The sequence below is a fragment of the Lepidochelys kempii genome, chromosome 24 (assembly GCF_965140285.1).
Source record: "Lepidochelys kempii isolate rLepKem1 chromosome 24, rLepKem1.hap1, whole genome shotgun sequence".
NCBI classification, from domain to species: Eukaryota; Metazoa; Chordata; order Testudines; family Cheloniidae; genus Lepidochelys; species Lepidochelys kempii.
Window position 1 is genome coordinate 14436196 of NC_136403.1, and position 24363 is coordinate 14460558.

The following is a 24363-nucleotide window of genomic DNA, read 5'->3' on the forward strand; positions in this document are numbered from 1 at the left end:
CGGGTCAATCCCCGCCCCCGGCGCCCGCTGCTTTCTCTGTCCGCATGAGCTGCCTCGCTCCTCTTGCCGCTGCCGCCGGACGCGGCTGATCTGCATAACCCCGCCCCCCGACAGGGGACCCGCCTCGTGCTGGGTGCCGTGCTCCACCGCAGCCCCCTGCCCCTCTTGGCCCCGCCCAGCTCTCGGCCTCAGCCCCGGGGGGCGCCTCCGGCCACCACTGGTCCAGCCACCGCCCCGTCCCTGCCCTGAGCTCCCCCAGCTTCTGCACTCGGCTCGGGGAGCCCGGCAGCGAGAGCCGGGCTGTGCATGGAGGGGAGTTTCTGGGGGTGCGGGGTGCGCAGGGGCGACGGAATTTCCGGTCCCTAAAAGTGGGGGGGGCACCAGTGCCGGAACGTGGCCACCCCCCTTCCGCGGCTCCCCTTCCTCCGAGCCCCCACCCTTGCCGCTCCTCATCCCTCAAGGCCCCGCCCCTTCTCCCAAGTTCCCCCCTGCGCTTCACTTTCTCCCCGATCTCCTGCCCTCATGCCGCCTCTTCCCCCTGAATCCCCGCCCCTGCACTGACCCTTCCCCCAAGGCTCTGCCCGGTGCCGCCCTTTTTCCCCAATTCTCCAACCCCGCATTGCCCTTTCCCCCAGACTCCGCCCCCACACTGCCCCTTTTCCCCAAATCCTGCCTCACACCACCCCTTCCCCCGATCCCTGCTCCCGCATTGTCCTACCCCTCCAGGGCCTGCCCCTGCCTCGCCCCTTCTACCGAGGCCCTGCCCTCGCACCGCCCCTTCTACCGAGGCCCTGCCCTCGCACCGCCCCTTCTACCGAGGCCCTGCCCCCGAACCGCCCCTTCTACCGAGCTCCCACCCTTGCACCGCCTCTTCTCCCAGTCCCGTCCCCGCCCCTTCCCCTGAGTCACCACTGCCACGCTGCCCATTCCCCCCAAGTCCCTGCCTCCTCACTCACCCTTCCCTCTAATCTCCACGCCTGCACCGCCCCTTCTCCCGAGTCCCCACTGCCACGCTGCCCCTTTCCCCCCGATTCCCCTGCCTTGCACCGCCCCTTCTCCCGAGGCCCCGCCCCTGCACTACCCAGCAGCCCAGGAGCAGGCGAGAGTGGGGAGGCAGGAGGTGTGACTAAGTGGGACTGTTCTTATTTCCTCTGAATAGTGTGGAGGTGCCTCAGTTTCCCCTATGCAGTTCTTAAGTATGTATGATCGTTGCAGCGCCCTAGAGGGCAGGTGTGTGCAGGGGTCTGGACACAGAGAATAGCTGACACCCTGTTTCCTGGCAACTGATGGCCTGGTCCTTCCACCCTGCAAGGTGAGAGCTAAAGGGCTGGAGAACAAAGGAATCAGGCGCCCTCCTGGCCTGAGACAGGGGCAAAGCCCAGAGGAGGAGGGGCTGGAGGGAGTTTCAGTTTGGGGCTGGTTGGAGACATGGAGTGAAGGGCAGACGTGGTTGTCTGGCTCACTGCCCCCCAAAATGGACCCAGCTGAGGGGTCCTGTTCTCTGCCCCTACAAGCTCTGTGTGAGACGATGTTCCTGTCATCTAATAAACCTTCTGTTTTACTGGCTGGCTGAGAGTCCCGTCTGAGCGTGGAGTTGGGAGGCAGGAATCCGCCTTGGCAGACTCGCTGTGGGAAGCGCACGGAGGGGCAGAGGATGCTGAATGCTCCGAGGTCAGACCCAGGAAGGTGGAAGTTGTGTGAGCTGTGTGTCCTGGAGACAGTCTGCTCACAGAAAGGAGACTTCCCCAGAGTCCCAACGGGCTTCGCAGGGAGCAGTTCCAGAGCATCTCCCGGGGACTCCGTGACAACTGGTGGCAGCGGTGGGATCTACTGTACCCCGTGGATGGCGCTTCCTGCAGTAAGTGGTTGGGGAGCAGTAAAATGAAGGGGGATTGATGAGAATCAGGCGTGCTGAAGGCTCAGAGAGGAGCAGTTTTGGGGGGCGGTTAACCCCTGGGAGTGTGTGACCACCGAGAAAGACTGTGCAGTAATGGGGTCCCCCTGGGGACTGCGGTGAGCAGTCTTAGGGGCGGAGGAGCCTGCGGCTTGGCCCTGGGAGAGAGAAGGACTTTTGCAGTAACAGGGTTCCCCTGGGGATTTCAGCGAGCGGTACCAGGGGCGGAGGAGTCTGCAGCTCGACTATGGCACAGAGGTGATGACCTCAAGAAGGGCTGGCACACTAGGGGTTCTCCCTGGAAACCGTGGGGAGCTGAGAGCGCACAGGCCTGTGAGTCCACAACAACTTGGGAATAGTGGCGTGATGGCCTGTGGACACTGTAACCCTGTGCAAAAAGAGGGTTGAGCATTGGAAAGTTCACCAAAGCACAGTTCATCGTGCAGCTGGAGGATGACGACCGCTCTAAGGAACAGATTCCTGATCCCAAATGGGGCTACAGCAGGATCTGGGAGCAGCTGGAGTGGTAGCCAGGCATCCCGAAGACTCCTGTCCCCGACCAGACGGGGGTCTTCATGATCGGGTTCCCCATCGGGGGATTGGAGACGGACGGGATTGGAGCTGAGTCCGAGAGAGCAAGAGGACTGTGAGAGACGGCGAGAGCCCGAGAAAGAGCTGCAGCAGCAGCATGAATTGGCGATGGTGGAGCGGAGAGGCCTAGGGGACCTCCCAGGGGTGAGTGGGGATAGACCTTGGGGGGCCAGTTCCACAGGGAACCTCCATACTAAATTGCTGCCCCTCGTTAAGGAGGTGGGGATGTGGATGCCCACCTCACTGCCTTTGAGCAGGCTGGCAATTTGAACAAGGGGGACCCTGCGGAAAAGCCCTGGTGTCTAGCTCCCTTTCTGGGTCCCAAGGCCGTAGACTCCGTCAGCCAGATGGGTGGAGAGGTGGGCAGGCTCCCACCCCTGGTCCCAACCTATATGTCTGTGTGGAGTTTCCTGGGGTCAGGACCCTCGGACCCCCAGTGGGAGCGGAAGGTGATGGTCGATGGGGAGACATTCCTGGGGTGGCGAGATCCTGGGACAGAGAGAACTGTTGTCAGACCCCTGGTGGTGCAGCATCAGATGCTGAGGGGCTGTGTGAGCTGGGTGAGGGTCCCAGGGACGAAGCCCCTCGCCCTGCCTATGGCCCAGGTCCCTGTGCAGACCCAGGAGGGGTGGGGCTGGCTGGTCGTTGGGGTTCTCCGGGACACCAGCTGCGAGACCCTGTTGTGGGGTGACTGTGTCTCTTTGGGACAGGATCCAGGCCTGGCTCCTGTAACGGCCAAGTGTTTGAATTTGAATCCAGGGAACCCATCGGCGGAGAGGGAAATGGTCAGTGAAAATGCAGATGACCTGGCTGGCAGCGGGGAGGAGGTGCTAGGTTCAGGATACCTGCCTGCCCGTAACCAGACCCCTGGGGCTGGGTGGGACAGAGAGATGCTCCCTGCCCTCTTGCACACCGGAGAGGGGGCTCACGCTAGCTCTGATGCAGTGAGGAAAGTAGCGAGCTCGCTGCCTACCCCCACTGGGACAGCGCTGAGCACAGTGGGAGCTGAGACCCCAGCTGAGTGGGGGGGAGACAGGCAGGGCAGGGGATCTGTTGGGAGTGGCAAGGTGCTTGGTAAGGAAAGTTTGGATGAGCCTAGGCAGCCTTGTGTGCTGATGGCTGTGTCTAGTCAGCAGTGTGGGAAGGCTAGGAGAGTGTCCCTGGACCTTACCTGTTACCTGGGTCAAGAAGTGTGACAGTGAAGGAAATGTGCCTGTGTCTGTCAGGGGTATTGACTTGCCTATGGTGGGAGCTACCCTGATCTCCAAGCAGTTGTCTGTGACCAGCCTTGTGTGCTGGGACAAGGGGAATGAGACCCCAAGCTGTGTGTCTGGTAAAGAGAAAGTGTGTCCGGCTCTTCTTTGTCTGTGGAGCAGACAGAAGGGGCCTTTCAGCCTGTGATAGTTGAGGGCAGTGCAGTTGTCTGGATTCAACTGAAGCCCAGGAAGGGAATGGTCCTAAGTTTGTGTCTGCTTGGGAGAATGGCCCTGTAACTAGGTCGCATCCAGTTAGTGTCTATGCAAAATCCCAGAGACCAGACAATTCTGGAGCTTGTATTTTGCCCATTGCTAGTGTGTGGCTGGGAAAGGGTGTAGCAACTGTCTAATCAGAGTGAGACTCTAACCAGGGCACAAAGAGAGCAGAAAGGTGATTTGATTGTGTTACCTACTAAGGGTGTGGAAACCTGTAGCAAGAAAGAAAAGATTCCTGAGCTTGTGTGTGGCAAAGGGAAGGAGAAGGCTTCTAACCTTTTATCTAGGAAATCTGTCAGTTTGCCTGAAAGGGGATTGTGTAGGAATCCGCCTGATGGGCCAGAGGTAATTCTGGATGTCAGTGAGACCCACCCCCAACCTAAGCCAGGGCAAGAAACTGGAAGGGCCTGGTGTAACTCCCACCAAGGAACAGGAGAGATGCTGGGGCATCCATGCCTGGGCGGACTCGCTGTGGGAAGCGCACGGAGGGGTAGAGGATGCTGAATGCTCCGAGGTCAGACCCAGGAAGGTGGAAGTTGTGTGAGCTGTGTGTCCTGCAGACAGGCTGCTCACAGAAAGACTTCCCCAGAGTCCTGACTGGCTTCGTGGGGAGCAGTTCCAGAGCATCGCCTAGGGACTCCGTGACAGGAGGGCAGAAACTTCCTGAAGAAAAAGAATCCTGTCCCAGCCCCCTGTTCTGCCCCACACTTCCCGGGTGCCCTCGGGCACATCACTCAGTCTCTCTGGGCCTCAGTTCTTCCATCCAGGAAATGGGGCTGGTGGCGCTTCCCGCCCTTGCCGGAGCCTGGGAGGAGAACTACCCTGCGGGTTGGGAAGAGGCTCGGACTCTGGGGTAATGGGTGAGGGGCGCAGGGGGAGCATCTTAGCACCATCGTTTGGTATCTGGAGTCTGTCTGGAAACAAAATATTTCCCGAAAGTCATTCTAAAAACCTGTATCCAGCCACGGGAAATATTTAACAAAGCTGCATGTTTTTCCCTCGTGTAGCCTGTCCCCGACCTGGCACCAGCCCCCAGTTCTGCCCCCTTCCTGCCACTGCAGCCCCATCTCACATCCTGACCCTCTCTGGGTGCCCTGGGCCCCTCTTAGCAGGGGGCTGTCCAGGAGGGTGCGGGGGGTGTCTCTCCTTGCAGCCATGGGCAGGGCGTGGGGTCTGGTGGATGTCCAGCCCCTCCCAGCCTGGCTCCCAGCCCCAGCTGTGCTAAGTATCCAACCCCACTCTAACCCCAGAGCTGGGAATGGAACCCAGGAATCCTGACACCCAGCCTCCCTTCCTCCCTCTAACAACTAGACCCCACTCCTGCCCATTTTGGGAGCCAGGACGCCTGGGTTCTATCTGGGCTCTGGGAGGGGAGTGAAGGCTACTGGTTAGAGCAGGAGGAGCCAGGACTCCTGGGTTCTATTCTCAGTGCTGCTGTGGGCCTCTCTTTTCCTCCCATTTTTTGGGTATGGAGACTGTAAACTCTTTGGGGCAGGGCCTGTCTCTCGCCTCGCCCAACAGGGCCCTGATCTCAGCTGGGGCAGGGACTGTCCTTGTGTCTGTGCAGCCCCCATCACAACAGGGGCCCTGCTTCTGCCCCGGTCTCTTTAGATGCTGCTGTGTACGGATCAACAGACCTGAATACTAAAAGCCATGGCACCGCCATTGCCCTGCAAGGGCTAAATGGGATTCTATCCCTGTGACCCTCCGTACATCCCCCCCCCGACACAGTTCCCCGGTTCTCCGCCCTGAGCTCCTCGTGCCGCTGCCCTCATCAATAGCAGTGAAGAAAGCCGCCCAGCCCTAGCGACAAATGAAGATGGGGAGAAGGGGGGGGGGGGGAAAAAAGCTTTGCAAAAATTGGTCACACCAATAGGAAACCAGCAGCAGTGGTTTGCGACTACACCCGCCCCCCCCTGGCACTTATCCATCCCCCTTGGGGAGCAGCGATGGACGGAACAATCAAAGTAGGTTCTGGAGATGTTCCTCCAGCTGCCAGTGTCTGGGCTCCAGTTGGCGCTACGCTGTGTTCAGTTCCTCTCTCTGGTGCACCCCCCCCCCTCCTTCTGGTACAAAAAAATTTCCTCTTCCTTCTCATTTGTCGCACTCGATGTCACTGAGCTTAAAGAACCCCAACCAAAGCGCCACAGGGAGAGACACCCACGGCACTGCTCAGCTGAAGTCCTGCAAAGGAAGACGCCTTCCCCTACCCATTCCCAAGCATATGGGAAGGGGGTTGAGATTGGGGAGCATGGATGGTCAACCCAAGCAGGGGAGAAAGGATCTCAAGCCAGAAGGGAAGTGGGAGGGCCTGTGCCCCCAACATGGAGAATTTGGGGTGGAACCTTGCTTAACAGGTCAGTCTGTCCTTTCTGTCTCTGTCCCATTCTAGCTTTATCTAGCGCTCCTGTTTGTTCATTTGTTCTTTTTTGTTCCTTTCCTTCTGTAGCTTGCAGGTTCTTGCTTGCTTTTTTCCCCCTCTACCTTTCATGCTCTTTCTTTCCTTCATTTTCTATTGTTTTTACTCTCCCTTTATTTCTTTCTTTGCCTTTCACACTCTTTTCTCTCTCGCTGGTTATTTTTTTTCACTTGCTCTTTTTCCTCTCTCCCTTCCCAGCCAAGTGGGTTCTCCTTGTGCACAGATTTAGGGGCAGGTTTCCCTCCTGACCACCAAGTGGATTAAACGCGCCCCACGAGCATATTATGGGTTACCCAGCAGCTCCACTGACAGGACCACGGCTGGCCCGGGGAAGCTGGGAACCTGCATCAAACCAAAAACCCGCTGGCATCAAGGGAACAAGATCCGTGGCCAAGACCCAGTTGGATTTTGGGGGCGGCCTTCGATACTTAGAGGAGGGGCAGGGAAGACGTTTCTCGGGCTCAGAGCCACTTTGATCATCTCCAAGATTCTAACGCTTTGCAATCGTGCTGGGCTACTACATTTGTTCCTCAGTAGAGAAAGCCGGGGCTTAAAGCCTGTTTGTACAGCAGGGAGCAAAAGGGGGGGGTCCCAGAGCCAGCAAGGAAATCACAAGGGCTATGAAGATTAATCCACCATCATTCCTGGAAATCAGTGGCAGCGAGGCACCAAAAAGCTTGGGAAGGTCTGGGCCTGCTGGACAAAAGCTACTGCACCCAGAGATTGCTCAATCCTCCGCACTTGGTTCTGTGGCCACGTTAAGCACAGTCCGGTAAGAGGATGTTTCAACCAGCGGGCTGTGGGGAATTAGCAGCCTTGGCAATAACAGCGGGGGCTTGTTGGCTCCCTGGCCAGCAGCATCTTGGCTGTGTCCAGGGGGATTGTTTGATTTGCAGGGTGCTGTGGGGGTTTTTTGGGGTGGTGCCCTGAGAGGGGCCTCCTGCCCCCCACCGATAGGTGCTGTCTACCCCCACTTCCTAGCTGGGGGTGTCCCCCCCCAGCAAAGCATCCCTCCACTTGATTTCCAACAGGAAGGGGGAGGGGGTGAGTGTGGGAGCCAGGGCTCCTGGGTTTAGGCCACTCACCTCTTCCTGTTCCATCCCTCAGTTTCTCCATGGAAGAGGAATAAGGACAAAGTTGCCCCCAAACCCCCCCAAAGGCTTCAGAGGTGGTTCTGCAAGGAGGGGATGGCCGCAGCCAGGGCGGCGAGCTCAGGGGTGGGATCTGAGGGGCTGTTGCTACCTCAGCACAGGAATTAACCCCTGGGCTCAGGTGCCCAGGACAGGGCCGTCTTTACTGGCCCCTAGGGCAGGGCACAAGGGAGGGTGGGATGGTCCAGGCAGAACCACAGGCCAAGCCAGCCTGGAGCAGCCCGATAGAGCTGGTGCCCCCTAGCAGGGGACCATTCCCCACCCACCTGAGCCTGCCAGTCCCTGCCCTGGGGCAGGTCGGAGCTGGCGTCCCCCAGAGGGGAAAGGCCTCATGTCCCAGTCCCTGCCATAGACCTGAATGCGCATTAGTCAGTTTATTCAGAACAATGGGAATTACAGAACGCCACAAAACCCACGTGGGATCCCCCCCCCACCTGACACTGCTCCCCCACCTCCACTCAGCCCCACCAACCCTCCCACCACCAGCATCTGGGTCACCCCCCCTTACACTGACCCCCCACCTTGCGGAAGAGGGGACAGCTGGGTTAGGCTCCGTCAGCAGGGAGAACTGCCCCGGCTGCTCCCACCTGAACACAGGGACAGGGAGAGAGAGGGCAGCAGGTGAGCAGCAGGTGAGCAGCAGGTGAGATGGCTCCTTCCCGCCCCAGTTCCCCCCCCAGCAGACACCACCACGTCCACTCTCAAAATCTGTCCCCCCTCACATCATCCCTTATGGCATATGCCCCCCCCCCGGCCACTCCCTAGGTACGCCCATTCTCCAGAGGCACCAGACCACCCCCTTCCTTCCCACCCCAGCATCCAACCTCCCCCCCATCAGTCCCTCCTGTGCCCCCCCCTCCACTTGGGCAAGCCCCCTTCTTCCTCACAGCCCCCACCCCACCCCTGGCAGGAGAGAACCAACCCTGGACCCCCTCCCAGCACAGGATGGGCAGGGCCTCCCCCCTCTGGAGAACAAGGCGTCCCATAAACCAGGTGGGCGGGGGCTCCTCACCAGGCGTCGATCGTGGCCTGCACCTCGGGCCAGCGCTCCATGTGGCGCTCGCACTGCTCGGTCACCAGCTGGATCCGCGGCCCCAGGGCTCCGGCCTGCTCCCGGTCGTGGTCCCGCAGGGCCTGCAGCAGGACTGGGGGAAGGAGACATTGGTGAGGCCCAGAGGAGTTATGGCTGGGGGGGGGGGGTGCTGAGCGGATGCCATGGTCCTGCCACCTTTCAGGCCGGCTCGTGTGCCAGGAGGGTGCCCCTCGCAGACCCTGGGAAGGGGCCGCAGGCTGGGGGTCGCCCCCCTGGAGCCATGGGGAGAGCTCACCTTGCACATCGGTCCCCTGGCGCTGCTGCAGGCTGGCTAGCGCCTGGCTCTTGTAACTCAGCTGGGCACGCAGGGCCAGCAGCTCCTTCTTCAGCTCAGCCATGTGGGGCAAGAGGTGCTCCGGGGCCTGGGGCAGAGACAGATAGACACAGGGAGTGAGGGGAGACAGGGCCTGCCCCCTCTCCCCCAAGATCACCCCCCAGGGGGCCGTGAGGAGGTTTAATGCAGAATAAACTTGGGGGATGCTCCTGCCCCACCCCCTCCCTGGGGCCCCCCATCCCATCTCTCCCCAGAAGAGGGTCTCAGAGGAGGGGTTCACTCCCACCCTGTGGGGAGACATTCCTGCTCCCTGCCCCATTGCTCCACCAAGTGTGCGTCTCACCTTGTAGAGAGGGAAGCCGGCAGCCTGGCAAACAGTGAGGAAGGCCCGGTGCTGGGCGAGCCCCGCCCGGTCCAGCCGATGGATGGAGAGCTCGTGGGCCTGGACCTGCTGGGACCTGGAGGAGGGGGACGACCGGGTCAGGGCAGCTGAGGATCAGCCCCTGAACCCCTCACCCTCAGCCATCCCCCATCCCCACCGGGCACCCCAGCCCACATCCCTCCCGCTCCCCAGGAAGGGCTGGCGGGGCCCCGTCCTCACAGCAGCCTGCCGGCATAGTACAGCATTGGTGCCCCTGGGAGAGCAGGTACCAGTGTTCCCAGAGTATTAATACCCCAGAGAGTATCAATGCTCCTCTCACCGCTATAGGCTACCGACGCTCCTAGAGCATTATCAGCCCAGAAAGTATTAATCCTCTTACCACAGATCTGGGGTACCAAGGCTCTCAGAGCATTACCCTCCCCCTGCCCCCGGAAAGAGTATTCATGCTCCCACCAGAGTATTAAAGCCCCTGCCCTATTCTCAGGGTATTAGCTCTCCGCCCAGAGAATACGGGGTTTTCATTAGTATTCCCCAGCACCAACGCTCCTGCTTGTCTCCGTGCCCCGACTGCAGCATTAATCCCACTGCCTAAGTACTCCCAGAGGACCAGCGCCCCCAGCTTGGGGCAGAGGAGCAGAGTACCAGTACTGCTCTGCGGGCATCTCCCTCCCTCCCTCCAACCGGCAGATCTCAGGGTGCTTTTCCCAAGGTGGGTCTCAGCCCCGTTTCAGTGGGACACAGGTGGGGAGGGAAGGGGGGGAGAAAATCCCAGGAATCCTGCATACCCCAAGTCCAGTAGTGCAGGAGGGGGAGCACAGGTACACCCCCAAGGCCAAGGGGCACCCCCCCATATGGGGACCCAGCCCCTGGGGCAGCCCAAGAGGGGACAGTTGGCCCCAGGACCCTGCTCGCTGTGGGGGAGAGCAATCAGACAGAGCAGGAGGGTGGGGGGAGACTCACCCAGGGAGGCTGCGGTGCAGCAGGCAGGGGAGGGCGATGGCCCCCAGCTGCCGGACCTCGCGCTCCACCCCCCCATGCAGCCGCTGCGACTCCAGGGTCACGTCCTGTTCCGGGCCCAGCAGCTTCCTCTGCACAAAGGCCTGGACCTGAGAGAGAGAGAGCGGGGTTTGGGGGAGATCATGCTGGTGCCCCGCCCTGCCGGTGCCCCTCAGGCCCGACCCACAGCCTCCTGGTATCCCAGCCCTGGACTCCCCCATCCTCTGTCAGTGCCCCTTGATCCCGCCCCATGGCATGGGAGGGTGTCTCACCTCGGCCTGGCCCTTGCGGAGCTGGCAATTGATGTAGGAGGTGCCTTTGATCAGCGCCCGGACGTGCTGCTGTTTTTCGCACTGGGGGGGAAGGAGGGAGAGAAAGTGTCAGTCCTGGGGATGCTTCAAGACAGTGTCCCTGCTCCCCCTGGGGCAGCAAGGCACCCCATATTCAACCCTGCAATCGCTCCCTTTCCCATAGAAGGAACCCCCCCGACCCCCAACTTGATCACTCCTTCCTTTCCCTGCCTCCCCTCCCCCCTATCATCCCCAAACCCATATGCACCCCCTCTACTTCCTTCCCCCCAGGCCAGCCAGGTACCCTGTGGATCCCCCTCTAGGAACCCACCACCCACAGGCACCCTCCCAGCCAACCCCACCTCATCCTCCTGTGTGCCCTACTGCCTCCCCACCCCCCAGGCAGGTCCCACGTCCAGAGGTTGCCCTGTTCTGGCCCCCAGATTCCCCCCCCACGCTTCCCGCACTCACCACCAGGTGGCGGAAGTCCAGGATGCGCTGACGCTTGCTCTGCAAGGCCTGCAGCTCCGCATGGCGGGCACTTGCCTCCTGCTCCAGTTCCTGGCAGCCTCAACGCAGCCCATCCCGCAGCCCTGCCAGCCGCACAGCCCGCAGCGCCAGCTCCAGCACCGCCCTGGGGGCCGGGCGGGACAGGCCAGTTCAGTGGGGGGGTGGGGGGGAGTCTCCCCAGCAGGGGGTGCTCACCACAGGGCCCCAAGAGCGCAGGGGGACCCCACAGGACAGGGAAGTCTCCCCAGCAGGGAGCGTGCTCCAGGGGGCCCTGACAGAGCCGGGGTACCCCTGGGGTGGGAAGTCCCGCCAGCAGGGAGCGGTCTCCCAGCGGTGGGTGGTCACGAACTGTGCAGGGCTGAGTCCAGGGGGCGGGGTGTCTCCCAGAGCCTGCGGCAGCTACCTGGTGAGGATCGCGTGCTCCGAGCCGTCCGCCACCAGCCAGTGCATCTCCTGCAGGAGGGAGGCCAGCTGGGCCGTGCTGCGCTGCTTCCGGGCCTGTAGGGGGAGCTGCTGCACCCACAGCTCCTCACACCTGCTCCAGCCTTCCTGCAGCCGGGGGAGGGAGCAGGTAAGGAGGGGCCAGGGGACTCTGCCCCCTCCCCCCACTATAACCCAGCTGGAGATATGGGCCCTGTTGTCCCTGGGACCCCCCAGCACTGAGATACAGCCCCTTCCCCCTGATATATCCCAGACCCCAGGAGCCCCAGATGTGGCCCCCTCCCCCCGGCTATATATCCTAGCCACTGGGACTGCCCAGCCCCCACATGCAGCCCTGCCTGCCCCTCCCCATGCCCCCACTCACCTGTATGAGGCCCCGGACTGAGGGCAGGGCTGCTGGTGGCCCCGCCAGGTCTTCCAGACGGGAGCTCTCGTAGCGGAACCTGCAGGTCAGAGGGCAGAGATACAGGTCCCAGCATTGCTGCCATGGGTCACTGCAGCACCACTGGGGTGACAGGCCCCAGAGCCCCGACTCTGCCCCCTGCAGTACAAGCTGACACCACCAGGGGGCCAAAGACCCACAGCACCCCTCTCTCTCGAGCTCTGACTCTGCCCCCACCCCCAAGTACAAGCCACCACCACTGGGGGGCGATAGCTCCGTACAGCACCACACCCCCACACTGTCAGCCCCTTAGCGGTACCCACTTGAGGGCCTCTACGTCGCGGGGAATGTCAACGCGGCTGGTGAGCTCCTGCATCTGCAGGGTGTTCTCCAGGGCCAGGTGCTCCAGGGCTGCCAGGACATGGTTGGGAGGGTGGGAACCCACGATGGCCTGCGTGGGCAGAGAGGTGGGATGAGCCACAGTGGGCCAGGGACGCTGTACCTTCCCTCACGGCTGGCTCCAATGCCCCATACGGGGCTAGAGGGCGCTGCGCTGCAGGGAGCAGGGCAGGGGGCTCTCCCCTGGCAGTCAGGGCTGCCTCAATGCCCCAGCCCGGCGCTAAGGGGCGCCCAGCTGCCCCTCCCAGAGGTGGCTGCATCTCTGTAGCAGGCGAGCCGTCCCCAGGGTCCCTACCCCATTGCTCCTCCCTCCCCCCGCCCGTTACCTCCACCGTGCTCAGCCAGTGCTGGTAGGACGCATCCAGCAGCTCCTCGCTTGTCCTGCTGCTAAGAGAGAGACACACGAGGCGGGTCAGAAACAGAGCACGGGGGAAGGAGAGGGCAGGGGAGCTCACAGGGTCTTACGGGACGGCCCCAGATGTGCTGTGCTCGAAGAGTGACTTCAGGAAGTGGAAGCGCAGCTGGCAGGCCGTCCGCACGTCCCGCTGCGGAGACAGGGACAGACACGCGGACGGGTTACCGGGGTGGAGAAGACACGACGGCCCTCAAGAAAGCTGCAGATCACCAGGAACTACTGGATCCTCCCCCCTTACTGGGATCCAGGCACCAGGTTCAGGGAGATCCCTCAGGATCCCAAGACCTGATTGCCAATGGCCCGACAGACTCTCCCCGGGGCTCGGCACCAGGCTCAGTCCGATTCCCTCCTCCTTCCCAACCAAACCCCATCGCCAAATCCCACAGGGAGATCACCAGAGCCCCATGCTGGCATTCACAGGGCTCAGATTACCGGGTACCCCTTGTCACTAGCCACTAGAGCCTGCCTTGGCATCTCCAGATTCCCCCCCATGAGATCCAGGACTGGGATCCCCAGATCACCACCCCCAACTAGCAGAGGGGAGCAGGATTCTCAAATTCCACTCCCCCCGCCCAGGATCTACCCACTATCCTCTCCCCAACTCACCAGTACTTCAGGCTCCAAGCCAGCAAATCCGAGGGCAGGCAGCTTCCCTCCCACCGTCAGCTCCACCTTGGCCTTTCTGCAGAGACCAGAGGAGGCTGTGAAAATTGGCGGGGAGGGTTGCGGGGGGAGGAGGGAGAGGGGCGGGAGAGGAAGGGGGAGCACAGTTCAGGACACCCCCCCCCCATCCCCATCCCCAGCGGGACCCTGCCATGGAGCAAAGGATACTGAGAGATGCTACCCAGGATAGGCAATCCCCAATCCCTAATGCCACCTGCCATGGGACCCCCTACCAAGGAGCAAAAGATTCTGGGAGCTACTGCCCAGCAGAGATGTCCACCGGATAGTGCTTCAGAAGCAAAGGATTCCGGGGGACGCGACCAGGAGCAGTGGGGACCCCACGCTAAGGACGGAACCACCCCCCACACACCTGCTGATGTCCTTCAGCTGCTCCAGCCGCCCCCTCAGCTGTGCTACGCTGCCCTGCAGCTGCTGGCGTTCCTCGGCCAGGCGGGCCGCATAGGCCTTGAGCAGCAGGGAGCGGCGCTGGGCGTCACGGATCCGCTCCTGGGCCGCCTCCAGGGAGACCTCTGCGGGGTGGGAGCAGAAAGACCATCAGGGAAACCCCACCCCAAGCCCCAGACGCTAACTACAAGGCCCCACTCCCCTCCCAGAGCTGGAGATAGAACCCAGGAGTCCTGGCTCCCAGCCTCTCCCACTCCCCTGCCTCGCTCCCAGAACCCAGGAGTCCTGAGGTGACGGGTGTGAACCCCACAGGTGATTGTCTGGGGAGGGACCATAGGGGGAAAATCAGCAGCCCCAGGGACCACGGGAACCTTGCGGATGGGGAAGAGACCACGTGGGGAGATGCTACCCCCAAGGACGGCGGGGCAGGGGAACAATCCTGCCCCGCCCCCCACGAAGAAATGGGGGGAAATGGATTTGGGCTGCAGGGGGACGATCCCACTGGGTGTTGGGGGAGAACAGATGGGAGGACTGGGGTGGACTTTGTGCCCTCCACCCCCAGAGCAATGGCCTGGGGTAGAGCGCTGGAGGCACAGACTACGCCGCCTCCCAGATCCTTGGGGCTCCCCCCTTACCGTCAGCCATGACCTCGCGCTGGGCTGTCTCTATCTGCAGGTCCAGCTGCTGCAGCTCCCCACGCAGGCGGGCCACGCCCTGGGCAAGCTGCTGGCGCCGCTCCTGCTCTGCTTCCGACCCACTGGGCTTTCCCCGTGGGGAGGGGGAGACACCGACGGCTGTAGACCCAGGCATCCTGCTCACCCCACGGCAAGGCCCCTGTTCCACCCTGCAGCACCCCAATCCCAATCCCCCACCCTCCCCATATCTCCCAGATCCACAGCTCAGCAACAAGGCACCCACTCTCCCCCACCCTATCCCATGCCATAGGACCCCTCTGCACCACGATCCCACCCCGACTCACTTCCCACCCACTGCTCCCACCCTATTCCACCCCGCAGCACCACCTGATCCTCACCTTGCCCCACGACCCCATCCCTACCCTGACACACTCTATCCCATCCCACAGCACCCCGATCCCCTTCCCCGCTCCTCCAAGTCCAGATTACCATCCCCTACCGACTCCCCCACCCACCACAGCAACACCCAATCCCATCCACAACACCCGTCCCGTCCCATCCCACCCACAGCCCTCACCCACACGCCGCTATCCACCCAGCAGTCTCCACCGGCCCCCTCACCTCTGCCTCCTCCAGATGCTGGTACCTGACGCAAGGCCTGAGTAAAGGAGGCTGAACGTAGAGAGTGACAGAGGCCTGGACAGACGGACAGACACACAGACGTCAGGGAGAGCTCGGAGCCAGCAGGCTTCGAGGTCCAAGGCCAGGAGACAGACGCCAGCCAAGGGTCGGCAAGGAAATTAAACCCGCTCCTATAGGGCATAGGGGACACCGGGCTGGATGGGCCCAGGGGCTTGGTCTAGGCAGGGACGGGGCAGGACACTGGGCTGGATGGGCCCCTTGGTGAAAAAGCTGCCCATAGTAACAAGCCCCCACGGCAAAGGGGAACGAGGAAAGGATACCACAGCAAGTTCCCTCGGATCTTCTTCACATTCCTGTGAGGAAAGAGAGAGGGGTGAATCTACTGCAGAAGCAGCAATGGCTCTGGGAAGGGAGGGGGTCCAGTGGTTAGAGCAGAGGACGACGGGAGCCAGGACTCCTGGGTTCTACCCCTGGCTCTGGGAGGAGACCTGAAAAGCAGAAGGCCCCATGTCCGATTCCCCGCTGCTGCCCCCCTGAGCCAGCCAGTCCCCCGCCCTGGGGCCGGGTGGGAGCCAGCGGCCCTTTGAGGGGAAAGGCGCCGCACCCCATTCCTCTCACCTCTGGTGGTGCACGTGCCGGGTGACGTATCTCCAGATCTCCGCACACTGGCCTGAGCACATCCTGGGGATACAGAGCAACAGCATCAGCCCCACGGGGACGCGACCGGAAACCCCTACGAGGAGCATGGGTGGCCCTTGGTTGAGGGCCGTATACCCCCCCCCACGTCCCTGCCCCAGGGCTGGATACCCCCTTTTCCTTCCCTCCCCCCACCGGGCTCATCCAGGTAACCTCACAGGGCTCGGGGGTAACCTGGCAGGGGGCTGGGAGGCCCTTTTATGGGGGAGAGCGGAGTGTGTGTGGGGGGGGCGCCTCTGGCCCCACAGCTGGGAGGGATATAATCAAGGGGCAGTGAATGGGGATGTGGGGGCAGTAGGGCAGTCAGGGAACCCATGGGGAAGAAGTTGGAGGGCTGGGGCAGGAAGGTACCAAGGAGCAGAGGAGGCAAGGGGGGGGCAAAGGGGGGAGGAGGACCGGGGGGCAGGACGCGAGGAGAGAGGGAGGCCGCCCCCGCAGCGGGGACCCCGAAGGAGCAGGGGAAAGGTGGCCGGGGGGGGGAGAGCCGCAGGAGCCCGCGGACAAGGAGGGAAACGGGAACTCGCGGAACAAAAGGAGACCGGGAGCATGCGGGGGGGGGGAAGGAGCCGGGGGGCCCGAGCCGGGGGGGCGGGAGCCGGGGGGGGTCCCCGCGCTGGGGGGGATGGTCCGGGGGGGCGGGAGCCGGGGGGGGTCCCCGCGCTGGGGGGGATGGTCCGGGGGGGTGGGAGACGGGGGGGGTCCCCGCGCTGGGGGGGATGGTCCGGGGGAGCGGGAGACGGGGGGGGGGTCCCCGCGCTGGGGGGGATGGTCCGGGGGGGTGGGAGACGGGGGGGCCCCGCGCCGGGGGGGATGGTCCGAGGGGGGGTCCCCGCGCTGGGGGCCCGGGGCTCTCACCGGCGGAAGGCCCCGTCGGGGGGCACCTTCCCGGGGGGCAGCCCCATCTCCCGGGCCGCCCAGAGCTTCAGCTCCAGCGCGAGCCCGCCCCGCTCCATGCCGGGACCCGAGCACCGAGGCGCCGGCCGCTGCCGCAAGGCCCGCCGGGAGCTGGGGGGCGGGGCCTGCCGGCAGCCGCAATTTGCTGTTCCCCCCTTCAGGTGCGGGTCCCAGCACAGGCCCCAGGGTGGCCCCTCCCCGGTGTGTAACAGCGCCACCTGCAGGCTTCCGGCAGGACGAAGAGAGGCGCAGCTCATGTGCCCTGCGCACTGAATTCCCGCGGGGAAGGTAAAAAAAAAAAAGTGCTTGAGTCGCGCGTGCTGCAGGGGGCGCGAGCGGGGCCGCGAGGCCAGGGTGAGCAAGCCGGTGCCGTCAGCACGCTGCAGCGAAGGGGCCGGCTTCATGCAAATAGAGAGAATCTTCCGGGCAGAGAAACGAGTGACAAGGCGACCGCGAACGAGCTGGGGGAATGGAGCAGTTTTGAAGCTGAACTTTCCGGCCGGAGGCGGTTGGCTCTGACTGGTGAACATGGAGCGGGAAGGCAAAGGCAGTCGGAGCAGAGTGGAAGTGGTCGGAGCATGGCTGTGGCGCTAGGGCCGCTCAGCGGCAGCGGTCACCGTGGCGTGGAGAGCGGTGGGAACGGGTGGGCCGCAGAGCAGCTCAGCGGCAGGGTATCGCTTCTCGGCCTTTTGGCTAAGATCAAGTGTAGTATCTGTTCTTATCAGTTTAATATCTGATACGTCCTCTATCCGAGGACTATATATTAAATGGATTTTTGGAACAGGGAGATGGAATAGGAGCTTGCTCCGTCCACTCCGCGCATCGACCCGGTATTGCAGTACTTCCGGGAACGGTGCACCTCCCCTCGGGGACATTATCGTGGTTCAAAAACAGACTCAATCGCTCTCTTTCTTTTCTAATCCCCAGGCGTTCAACTCTTTAGTTTGCTCGTGGGGAGCGGTGGGGGGGTCGGTTGCGTTGAGGGTCTGTTGTAATCCTGGGAGCCGGGCGAGGAGAGCTTTTTGTGTGACTGGAGACGTAGTTAAAAAGCCGGGACTCTGCTTTGCGCGGTGAGTGCCTTTAGCAGGAGGAGGCGTGAATAGGGGTTTATCAGGCAGATACTTCTTTATAGACACGTGACCTTCAATAGTAGAAAAAAAAAATAACCGCCTGATGAGCGGATAGCCAGGGTGTATTCTTCTCCCCACCCAACAGCTGGTCCATGTGTTTTGATTTGTAAGCTCAAGTGAAGGCAGTAGGTGTGGAACTGCTCCCAGCACGCAAGGGCCCCCATCCTCTGTAACAGAAGTTCAAAACACTCCTGTTTAACTTCTGGTTCCATTTGACGCCATCAAAGGAGGCCTGAATAGAGACTGGGAGCGGCTGGGTCACTACAACAAGTAAATTTCCCCTCTGTTGATAGTCACACCTGCTTGTCAACTGTTGGGAAGTGGCCTCCTGAGCCCTGACCCGCCCCCCCCCCCCCTTGGTAAGGCAACTCCCATCTTCTCATGTGCTGTATATTTATACCCGCTTACTGTACCTTTCACTCCATGCATCTGATGAAGTGAGTTATAGCCCACAAAAGCGGATGCCCAAATAAATGTTTTCGTCTCTAAGGTGCCCCAAGGGCTCCTCCTTGTTTCTTCTGTGAAAGGCTGGTTTGTGGCAACGGTTTGTGGAGACGCTACCTATGCCCCTGAAAGAGCTTCTCCCGTCCGCCTCGGTAGCGTCTCCCCTAAATGCTTCAGTGGCCCAGCTGCAGCACTGGGAGCGCGAGCCCCTGGCTGGGAGAAATCCATTGCCCAAGCCATCTCCCTAGGAGAAACCAGTCTACAGCCGGGGGGATGGGGCTAGGTCAATAGAAGGTGTCACTCAGGGAATGCATTTTACACCAACATCCATTGGAAGCGTAGACCAGGGCTCAGGGAGAGAGTTGTTTCCCCCTCCCTTGCAGTTTTTTGTTTTTCCACCAAGCTGTGAAATCACAACCAGCCCCAACGGGGGAGGGAGGGAGAGAGAGAGAGAGAACTGCCAAAATGAAGTGAGCTCTGGAGAGCGAGCAGAGCTGGCTGTTGTGACCCACGAAGGCTGCCGCCTTTCGTCTACACGGGGGCATTGACTGGCCTCCTAGAAGCAGAGTAACCACTGCGCTGTAGCTCTTCCAGTGTCACCCTCCGACACGGGCACTCTGTTCCAAATAAAAGCAACTTTATTCCCCAAAATTACTACTCCGCTTCCAAAGCTATTCCGCTCTGGCCATGGCAGGAACTGTTCCCAGGTAGACAAGCACCTACATCTGCAGGGCTCCCACGCGACCGAGTTGATAGCTGGGGCATGTTCATTGGTGCCCCCTTAGAGGAAGAAACTGCTGAGGGCAGTGTTGTATTCTCCCTCTCTCCAGCCATCAGGCCTGCACGCCAACATAGTCCAGCACGTTATTTGGCTCCGTACAGGGGAAAACGGATAAAATTCTATGGCCTGTGTTAAACAGGCGGCCAGATCAAATGATCCCGTTGTCCCTGCTGCCCTTAAAATCTAGGAATCCATTGTTGCGGCTTTACCTAGTCTGAGAGGCAGCGAAAGGAAGGGAGGGAAAGGCAAAGGAACCTTTGAGATGACAGCCCCTCCCCAATAAATGGCACGTTTTCAATACTTAAATATCAAACGGGGAACCCCCAGAGTCTTAACAGTCTCGGTCTCTTCTCCGCAGAGCTAGAGCGGACCTGCCCCTCAGAAGCTCTTTGGAGTCTAATCTCCTCAGAGACCGATTTATATTCAGAGCGCAGGAACAGGGATAAGCAGCTCTCCAGCGCGTCACCCGCTAAGGCAGTGGAAACTGAACCGGACTTCTCTTTTCTGTTACGGGGATCTTCTCATGCACGCTCCACAAAAAGTCACAGGAGATAGGAACAAACAACTGGAAGAATTGCCGTTGTGAAATATATGCACCTTTCTGGATGTACTGAGCTCTGCTCCGCCAGGGAGACGGAATAGGAGCTTGCTCCATCCACGCCACACGTCGACCTGGTATTGCAGTACCTCCAGGAACGCTGCACCTCCCCTCGGGGAAACTACCAGTGAGGAAACGGGGGGGGGGGGAAGTGGGGAGAGAAGAGAGGAAAAAAAAAAAGTTGAGCTGTGTGTTGGCTTAGGGTGCGGTGTCCCTCTTTGTAAGAGGCAGAGCTGAGGTGGGGCACCGGCCGGCCTGTGATTTAGGAGATCTGGGTGCAATTCCCTGCTCCACCACAGACTCCCTTTGTTACCTCCGGTAAGTCGCATAGCTTCCCTGTGCCTCAGTTCCCCACCTGCATGGAGGGAACAACAGCCATGCCCTGCAGATTGCGAGGGGCTCAAATGCTATTGTAATGGGGGTCCACTCAGTACCAAAGACAGGAGCTAGATCCTGTTCCATCTCGCGGAGCCGGACTGATACCAGACGACTGGGTGAAAAGCACTATTGAGAAGGGAAGTATTCTCACACTTGCAGAGTCTGAAAGACCAGCTTTGTTTTAAGCGCAGATGTTAATTTTAGATTTCTGCATCTTCCCCTCCCAGAGTCAGTGGGGGACAAGGAGCTCCTTGGCACCAAGGATTCAAGATCTACAACAAAGACTAAAGGCAGGAAAGAGGTAGACGAGCAGAGTTACGGGGTTGGAGTCTTTGTTATTAATAGTAATAGCACAGTAGCACCTGGGAACCCAGCTGAGGTTACAGATCCATTGTGTCAGGCCCAGCACAGACATAGCTTGAGAAGCAGCCTTTGCTCCACAGACCTCAGTCTGTTCCACCCCCCCCCACCCCTTGCTCCTTTGAGAGGGGCAGGGGGCCATAAAACTAGAGATCAGACTTCTCCAGGTTAGAAAAATTAGGTGAGTAACACCTTCTGCACTGGTAGGGGGGCAAATGCTGTGGTGATCCTATTGTATAGTTATGCAGGGCACCGGCACCCACCAGTCACTGATCTTTTACCTAAGAACAAAATAGTTCCCTTGTCCCCTAAACAGAACAAACCCTCCGAAACCCAAACGTGTGGGTCCCGCTCCCACTTAGGTTCAGAGAACAACTCGAAGAGCCTTTACTGAGCTTTGCGGGCAGTTGAGTGGCTTTCAGACATTCCTTGCTACCTGCTAATATCATCTGAGAAGCGAAACCAGTCAGTCCTCTGGCTTCTCTGCAGCTGAATAGCCACAGAGGGCTCTCAGGTCCCTTTCCTCCAAGCTGCCTCTTTGACTTTACACAAAAACAATAAAAAGGGGTTGCCTGCAATTCCGCTATCCCCGTCTCCGAATGTGGCCAGTACCAGCTGTTGGACAGAAAGGTGGGAGAAGCCCCAGAATGGGCAACGGTGGAACCAGCTGCCCACAGCTAAGTTTCTCCCCCTCCCCCCAACCCCATTACTCAGGTCTACACAGAAGCGTTCCGTTTTATAACCTGCAAAAACGTCCCCCTGACCAACAAGAACACTCTCCTTATTTTACAGATACACTCCAAGGCCTTGATCCTGCAAGGTGCCAAGAGCCCCACACACCTGACATTCTCCAAAACCCACTGGTGCCACCCCACCCACTCCCCTTTGGACAAACAAGGACACGCAGAGGACAGTGTTTGCCAAAGCTTGGAACCCTACAGACATAGGAACCCCTCGAGACATAGAGGAAACCCACGGATCACCACACCTATCTTCACAGATCCAGAAATCACCCCAAACGCACCAAGCAATCTGTGGTCTACCGGCAGGCACTCAGATCCCACAGAATACGCTCCGAGGAGACAGTCCGGGACAGGTGCCTTAACACGCTCAAAACCGCCTTCGCCAAAAGGGGGACACCCCACCAGAGAAGTACATCGCATCGTGGAATGGGCCACCCAGATACACCAAGGAAACGTGCTTCAATACAGAAATAAAACCCCCACCGACCGCACACCCCTAGTGCTCACCTACTACACCCTACGCTGCAACCCATAGGGGGTATCAAACAACTAAAACCCATACTCGATAGGAACCCCATCCTGAAAGAAATCTTTCCTGAAGCCCCACTTCTGGCCTTACCCCTAATCTCTCTCCAAGCTCCTCAGCAGAAGCGAGCTCCCCACAGACCAGGACACACCAGCTCACGGCAGCACCAGACGCAAAACCTGCAGACACATCTCCACTGCCACAAGGACCAACACGCCTTTCGAGAGCCACGGGTCCTACACATGCCAATCACAACATGTGGTTTACCTCATCCAGCGCACCAAACGCCCCCACAACAACGATGTGGGTGAAACCAGAGAATCACTATGCTCACAAACGAACAGGAAAATGATAAGACAAGACCACCACGTCGTCTGTGGGTGAGCACTTCTCACAGAGCAATCACTCTTGTATGTGATCTGTCAGCCCTGGTCCTCGAAGGAAACCTGCACAACACTTTCAGGAAGACGGGCCTGGGAGTTGAAATTCATAACTTTGCTAGACACTAAAAATCCCGGACAGAATAAAGATACCGGCTTGAGGGTTTATTTACAACAATCTGGAACCCGCTAACCACCTCCCCCAACCGCTTTCCCCTCCGCCCCTTTACTTTCTTTCCTGTGGCTGGAGGAGGGTTAACAGGCCACTTCACCTCAAAAAAGGGCCCCTTGAAAGGTGTTAACTACCCTGAACAAGCTATTCCTCCTTCCACTTAGCAAGCAGGGAAACTCTGAGGCTTTGTCTACACTTTTCAGAGGAACAGCCCTGTTATTGTCTTTCTGGGGGCTTAAAAAACCAACACAAAAACCCCACCCGCACGCCCGAAAAACACCTTCTGAGAAGTTTAACTCCGAAAAGCGCCTGTGTGAGCAGCGCTCTGTGTGCAGGGACCTGCTGCTGCTCCTGGGGGGTGGAACGGTTTTGTCTGCGGGAGAGCTCTCTCCCGCAGACAATCCGCAGCGACACTGCGCTCCTTTTAGCGGCACGGCGGTGGCGGATTTGTCACGCCCCCGAGCAAGGCAGTGATACCGATGTAAGTCTGTAGCGTGCACCTGGCCCTGCTCCGGTTTACTTTTGCCAAGGCGAAACACGCTGTTGGCAGGAGCCATTTATTCTCGGCACACTTCTCTCTGCCCGCCCCTCCCCCGAAAAAGGAAACCTAAAGCACCCAAAGGAAGGGGTAAAATTAGCCATAAACGAGACAGACACACGTGAGCTTAACAAACAATAGACACACCCACCCGCTACAGCCAGAAGAGTCCCCTTTCCACACATCTCTGTGGGCACTCACCGGGGCCATCATCTTTCAGAGCTCCTGCCGCTACTCCCCCGCTGCCAAAGGCTGAAGGACCTCGTCCACAGGGAGAAACCCAACCTAACTAATGCCCCAGGCGCCTCCCCTTTCCCCACCATCTCTTGGGAGGCCACAACAGCCATAAAGTAGAGGTAGCGGGGACACACAGCTCGTTTCCAGGACACCACCAACAGGAGGAGGAACTGGGACCTGTGTCCTTGGGTATTTTATGCCGGTCGTTAATCACAACAGGTCTTGGCTGTGGATCTGAAGACAGTGGATTTACATCATACCCGTGATCCATGTGCGACTGAAAAAAATATGCACATATATAAAAGTGGGGAGGGGGCAGCGTAACTGCCGGCTTCATTTTAAGTGGGAGAAAAGGAAGGTCTGGTAGGTAGGGTACTGAACTGAGCCTGGAAAGTCACTGGTTCTGTTCCTAACTCAGCCACAAAGGCCCAGATCGGACCTCGAAGGTGTTTAGATGCTTAACTCCCACTGATTTCCATGCGAGTTAAGTGCCTAAATACCTTTAAGAATCTGGGCCCAGTTCCCTCGGTGCCCCGGGGCTAGTCATTTAATGTCCCAGGGCCCCTATCAACGAACAGCACCACTTCCCTCCTTCACAAGCATGGCGGGGATAGAACCAGGAGGTGCACAGAGACTGCAGTGGTGGGGGCCAGATAAGTACCTCGACCGATTGCGGTTTACCTGGATTCCCGAGGGCAGTCCCAGGATGGCAGACAACCCAGGAGCTGGGATCAGGTAACAGGGTTTATTTCCGTAGTCGCCTTCACGTCGGACGGAAACAGAGCGAATGCTGAGTCCCGCCGGAGTCAGGTCCAGCCTCCCCGATCTCTGCAGCTGCGCCGCGGGAGCCCTTCAGCCCGGCCCCTCGGCGGAGCGGCTCTCCCGCCGCTGCCCTTAATCCACCTCCCCGATGGATGCCAGGAGAGGGGGGGGGGGGGCGGGAAGGGATTTACGGTCAGGTGCCCCCCCCTCACAGATTTCTGCTAGGGTTTGCTGGCACCGCTTGGCCACATGCTCCCCCCAGCAGCCAGAGCCTCCGAGCTGCGCCCCCCACGTAGGAGCAACAGCTGGGAGGCGGCTGCTTTCTCCGGGGGGGCAGGGGGGGTCCGAAAGAATCTGCGAGCCAAACTTTTCCATTCCCCCCCCCGGCGCATGGGCAGGTCCGGGCGGCAGGTAGCGAGAGGCGCCCGCTCCACCGCGTCTCCCCCGGGAAGCTGGTCCCGTGGCAGCTGTGACCTCGCCTCCCTCCCGCTCCGCAGGGAGAATTCAAAGGGCCGAAGCGGCTCCCCGGGACCGAGCCCCAGGCCGGGACCCGTGGCCGGGCTCGGTCCCTGCAGCGCAGAGCGAGTCTCTCGCCAGAGACAGCGGGGTCGGGTCAGCCAGAGCCCCGCCGGGCCCCCACTGCGGGGCGGGGCCTCCTCCGAGGGCGGGG

At 60.3% G+C, this 24363-nt stretch overlaps 1 protein-coding gene and 1 non-coding gene across 2 annotated transcripts; one reads left to right on the forward strand and one right to left on the reverse strand.

Moving 5' to 3' along the window:
• Positions 1-188: 188 nt before the first annotated feature.
• Positions 189-19590, reverse strand: LOC140902937 (HAUS augmin-like complex subunit 5). Its single transcript, XM_073323520.2, is given in 20 exon segments — positions 189-362; positions 8000-8114; positions 8540-8672; positions 8856-8982; positions 9238-9352; positions 10237-10382; positions 10545-10625; positions 11034-11196; positions 11476-11621; positions 11878-11956; positions 12219-12346; positions 12621-12681; positions 12760-12839; positions 13316-13391; positions 13743-13902; positions 14413-14539; positions 15022-15058; positions 15375-15407; positions 15673-15735; positions 16606-19590. Coding segments are annotated over 20 exon segments (2613 nt in total). The 5' UTR covers positions 17175-19590.
• LOC140903021 (U2 spliceosomal RNA) lies at positions 17318-17508 on the forward strand. Its single transcript, XR_012156147.2, has one exon. It is a non-coding gene; the product is annotated as a U2 spliceosomal RNA (small nuclear RNA).
• Positions 19591-24363: the final 4773 nt, after the last annotated feature.